The 5,500-nt window shown below is 28.0% G+C and overlaps 1 protein-coding gene across 1 annotated transcript; it reads right to left on the minus strand.

The window, feature by feature from the left end:
• Positions 1 to 1,772: 1,772 nt before the first annotated feature.
• Positions 1,773 to 4,101, minus strand: LOC128954128 (uncharacterized). Its single transcript, XM_054299695.1, has 4 exons — positions 3,153 to 4,101; positions 2,605 to 2,783; positions 2,375 to 2,522; positions 1,773 to 2,122 (listed from the first exon to the last, which is right to left on the minus strand). The coding sequence occupies exons 1-4, from the start codon at positions 4,099 to 4,101 to the stop codon at positions 1,773 to 1,775; spliced, it is 1,626 nt and encodes a 541-aa protein (XP_054155670.1).
• Positions 4,102 to 5,500: the final 1,399 nt, after the last annotated feature.

The raw sequence follows: 5,500 nt of genomic DNA on the forward strand, positions 1-5,500 counted from the left end.
TGACTAGACATGGCTACAAACAAGTTGGTTGTATACCCAGTGCTATCAAATTAGATGGCGGACATGGTTTTGTTGATTTACTAATTTTTAATAAACTTATTAATTAATTAAGAAAAAAATTGAAAAAAATAATTAATTAAAGTATATATATATATATATTGAGGGAAAGTTCCAACATTGACCGGTCTATCGACCGATCAAATAGTCAACTATACTTTCCTCCAAACTTATATCAATGTAATCAACATATTATCAATGAGTCTCCAAACCATTATTACTCTGAGACTCCAAACTATTAATATTCATATACTTAATGCTTACTTTAAGACCTCTATAAATACATGTGTTTAATACACATTTAATTTAGTCAATTGTTAGCTATCATAGAGTTAACATTACTCTTTATTTATACTTATTTATATTACTTATTATTTTCTGTATATTGTATTATATTTAATAAAGTTATTTATTTGATTAACATTTGTGTTCAATTGGATAATTTAACTAATTATGAGGGAATGATCGACTACCGATCGGTCATACCGGTGACCACACCATATGATCGGTCTTAGATCGATCCCAATTGTCCCTCAATATATATATTCCATTAATATATACTGTTATTTAGTGATTGAAATTATTTTCTATAATTAGATTATTTGAATGATTTTATTGATTTTTTTTGTAATTAAAATTATCTACAAAAATAGTTGTTTTCTTTAAAAAAAATTAAAATAATAGTAAATCAATAGTAAATTAACAGAGAGAGAGAGAGAGAGAGAGAGAGAGAGAGAGAGAGAGAGAGAGAGAGAGAGAGAGAGAGAGAGAGAGAGAGAGAGAGCATTTTAAAATAAAATTAAAAAATATTTAAGTTTAAAAAAAACATTTACTATTAATAAATGTTAAAATAAATTTTTCAAATAATATATATAAAATATATATATACAGCATATGTAGTATTAAAACTGTTTATAATAAAATATAAATAAAAATTACCTTGTCATATTTTTTTCTAAAAATAATAATAACTATGTCATTTTGTAGATTATTTTCTATATTATAATTTAAGTTGCTTAATTACATATTTTTTTTAAAATAAAAATTACAAGTATTAGTATTTTTATTGTTATATATAAAAGTTAATTAATTAATTAATTAACTAATAATAATAATAATAATAATAATGTTTAGTATAAGTCCAGTAATATATAGTGCAAAAATTGAGCGGGGTGCTAATTTACATGCAATCGAGTCAATCAACGAGATTAACAATATTACTAATAATAATATAAAAGGTTTTTAATAATTTTTATTAGTTATAAATTAATTAATTAAAAAAATTATATATTTATAAATAATGATAATAATTATAATTAAACAGATCATACAACTAAACTAAAAAAAAAAATTAATAATTATTTTTTTCATTAATTTATTTGAAACTTTTTATTTGAAATAAAATATATGCAATATCTAAATGTAAATTACAAATGGATTCCCATTTTATACATTATATTATAATTAGATAAAACATTTACTATTATTTATAATAATTTTTATTAAGTGTAATATTTTTGATACAATTATAATTTTATTTAAATAAATAAATAATTTTTTTCAAGTAAAATAGTTATATAATTATTATTAAAATATTTTTTTATATTAGTATAATTGAAATATTCAATAATATTAATTATAATAATAAATATTTAAAAAAAAATAAAACTTAAATAATTTTAATTAATTTTATAAATACAAAAAAATAATTATAATTATAAACTTGAAATTAATTGTTGCTGATAAATCGTTTTTAATTTCATCTTGTTAATTTTACCAAAACTGGTCATGGGCATTTTGTCCAAAATTTTTACCACACCTTTAAGCTGTATATAAGGGTTGATAATCATTTCGTTGACATACTGTTGTATATCCCGTTCCTTAGCCAACCGATCATCCATAGTGTGGTCAGTGGTATCGGTATCGGTGTTGTTGGCTATAAGTGTTACAAAACCCAGTGGTATCTGTCCGTAGTGTTTGTCATCGATGCCAATAACGGCCGCCATTTCGACCAATGGATGAGATAATAGTTGATTTTCAAGTTGTTTTGGCGACAAATTGATTCCTAAAATTATATATATATGCAAAATAATTAATAAATTATTTTATTTATTATAAATTATTTGAAAATTTAATTATTATTTATTATTAGGATTTTTTCCCAAATTTTTTTTAGGATTTTCTAGGTTAAGATATTTGAAAAGATTTCCAGAAATTTCCCTTAACTAACCTAATATATTATACAATTATAGTTTATATACAGTATATATATATATATATATATCATAGTATTAAAATAATATATAATCTATAAGACCTCCACAATTGATAATATCTTTCAAACGGTCGACAAAATAAAAGTATTGGTTTTGATCATAATATCCCAAATCGCCAGTCAATAGGAAACCATCGCTAGTAAACAATTGATTGGTAGCACTGGTATTACCAAAATAGCCGGGTATTAACTACATAATAAAAAATATAATAATTTTTTTTACAAAAAAATATATATATATATATATACTGTATATATATATAATTACTAACAGTCGGTCCGCGTACGCATATCTGTCCCGTTTGATTGGCCGGCAAACTATTGMCCCGATTGTCGATAATCTTGACCTCCATTCCCGGTGTTACGCAACCAATACTCTGTGTCCGATTGATACTGATTTGCTGACTGAGCGGAACAGTAAATACTGTACCGCACTCTGATATACCGTAAGCTTTATGTTTTAATTATATTATTCAATTAAAAAAAATTATTATTAAATTTTTTAAATCAAGTAATAATTTTTTTTAAGTAATAATGTAAGCATTTAAGGGTTTTCTTCCTAATATATTTTGTCAATCGTTAAAAAAAATTAAATTTTTAATTATTTGTAGTATTTTTTGTGAATAATTTAACTAAGTGTACATAAACTAAGATTATATAATCTAGAATCTATACCATAAATCTATAAAAAAATTGACCAAGTAATTTTTTATATAAAATATTATAATATTCAATTTATCATAAACTTATTATCATAAATATATATAAATAATTATTAGAATTTWTTTTWAATAAAAAAACTAACAAAAACCATACATACATCGTCTAAAATTATCAATTGAATACAATTGTCTAATGGTATCGAAAATTTCTTGACTAATTGAACCGCCACCGACTGTCAACATTGTCAACGATTTTAAATATTGTTTATCATATTTATGTGAATTTTTCGCCAAAAATATTAAATCCTGGGGTACAGCAAAAAATATCGTAACCTTATAGTCACGAATTGTCTCAAATAGCCTATCATATGAACAGCACTGACTGTTCTGGATTATTAACTGTGTGCCGCCATTATTGCCGCCATTACTGCCGCCATTACTGCCGCTATTACTGCCGTCATTACTGCCGCTATTACTGCCGTCATTACTGCCACTATTGTTGCCGACATTACTGCAGGCATTAGTGCCGACATTATTGCCGACATTATTGCCGCCATTACTGCCACTATTGTTTCCGCCATTACTGCCGCCATTGCTCTCGTCATTAATGTCGCCATTGCTGCCGCCATTTCTACCGCCATTGCTGCCGCCATTACTGCCGTCATTACTGCCACTATTGTTGCCGACATTATTCCAGGCATTACTGCCGCTATTACTGCCGTTATTACTGCCACCATTGTTTCCGCCATTACTGCCGCCATTGCTCTCGTCATTAATGTCGCCATTGCTGCCGCCATTACTACCGCCATTGCTGCCGCCATTACTACCGGCATTACTACCGCCATTGCTGCCGCCATTACTGCCGTCATTACTACCACTATTGTTGCCGCCATTACTGCCGCCAACTATCGTATAGAATAGCGACCTAATGCCCAGACTGTGACAAAATAGTCTCGAAAATACTATATCAGTTGCAGTTAGCGGTTGATCCTCGGGATGTTGTTTCATAGCCATCAGTGCCAACCATTGTCTGTTTGTCCATTGAATGAATTTTGGTCGGCCAGTCGAGCCGCTAGACATTATAATTGTTGCCAAATCGGTGGCCATTGTTTGCACAGGTAGTTGTTGTTGGGAATTATAGCAATTAGTTAGCGATGTGTTGTTTCTATTCGTATTATTTCTGATTATAGTTTCAACCGACTGGTGCTCAGTATATACGGTGTTATCATCGGTCACAGTGTTATTGTTAAGCATTAAAATATTCTGTTATAAAGTATTGTAACGGTCTAGTAATACTAGTAGTATTCATTGGGTGTTACAACCCGTTGCAACTACTTATTAGATAAAATTATTTATCACTACATAGTTCAGTGTATACTACTTAGATAGAAATTATTTATCAATACATAGTTCAGTGTATACTACTTAGATAGAAATTATTTATCAATACATAGTTCAGTGTATACTACTTAGATAGAAATTATTTATCAATACATAGTTCAGTGTATACTACTTAGATAGAAATTATTTATCAATACATAGTTCAGTGTATACTACTTAGATAGAAATTATTTATCAATACATAGTTCAGTGTATACTACTTAGATAGAAATTATTTATCAATACATAGTTCAGTGTATACTACTTAGATAGAAATTATTTATCAATACATAGTTCAGTGTATACTACTTAGATAGAAATTATTTATCAATACATAGTTCAGTGTATACTACTATTAAATAGTCAACTCACTTTTACCGACGGTAATTATTGACCGACTTTGTATTGACACGATAGCTATTGAGTAGTTTCCGCAGTTTGTTGTGGAACTGATTCGGTGACAGTTGTAGTATCTTCAACTGTTGTTATCTTAATTATGTCGACTGCAGTCCTGTTGGGATCAATTCAGTGATAGTTATCGTGTCTTCAACTGTTGGTATCTCTTCAGTTGGAATCGCTTCTTCAGTTGTAATTGATTTTCTCTTTGGTTTAATAATCTTTCTTACTGATTATGTCGACTGCAGTCCCGTTGGGATCAATTCAGTGATAGTTATCGTGTCTTCAACTGTTGATATCTCTTCAGTTGGAATCGCTTCTTCAGTTGTAATTGATTTTCTCTTTGGTTTAATAATCTTTTTCTTACTGATTATGTCGACTGCAGTCCCGTTGGGATCAATTCAGTGATAGTTATCGTGTCTTCAACTGTTGATATCTCTTCAGTTGGAATCGCTTCTTCAGTTGTAATTGATTTTCTCTTTGGTTTAATAATCTTTTTCTTACTGATTATGTCGACTGCAGTCCCGTTGGGATCAATTCAGTGATAGTTATCGTGTCTTCAACTGTTGATATCTCTTCAGTTGGAATCGCTTCTTCAGTTGTAATTGATTTTTATTTAATTTCAAACAAAATTAATAGTAATAATAATGACACATATATTCTACATACAATTTATTTATTAACTTTTATTTCATACTAGATTTTTACATATCATTTCATGTTTACAACA

Source organism: Oppia nitens, unplaced genomic scaffold, assembly GCF_028296485.1.
Source record: "Oppia nitens isolate AA-2021 unplaced genomic scaffold, nextdenovo-longstitch-racon4-pilon3 scaffold25_pilon_pilon_pilon, whole genome shotgun sequence".
NCBI lineage: Eukaryota > Metazoa > Arthropoda > Arachnida > Sarcoptiformes > Oppiidae > Oppia > Oppia nitens.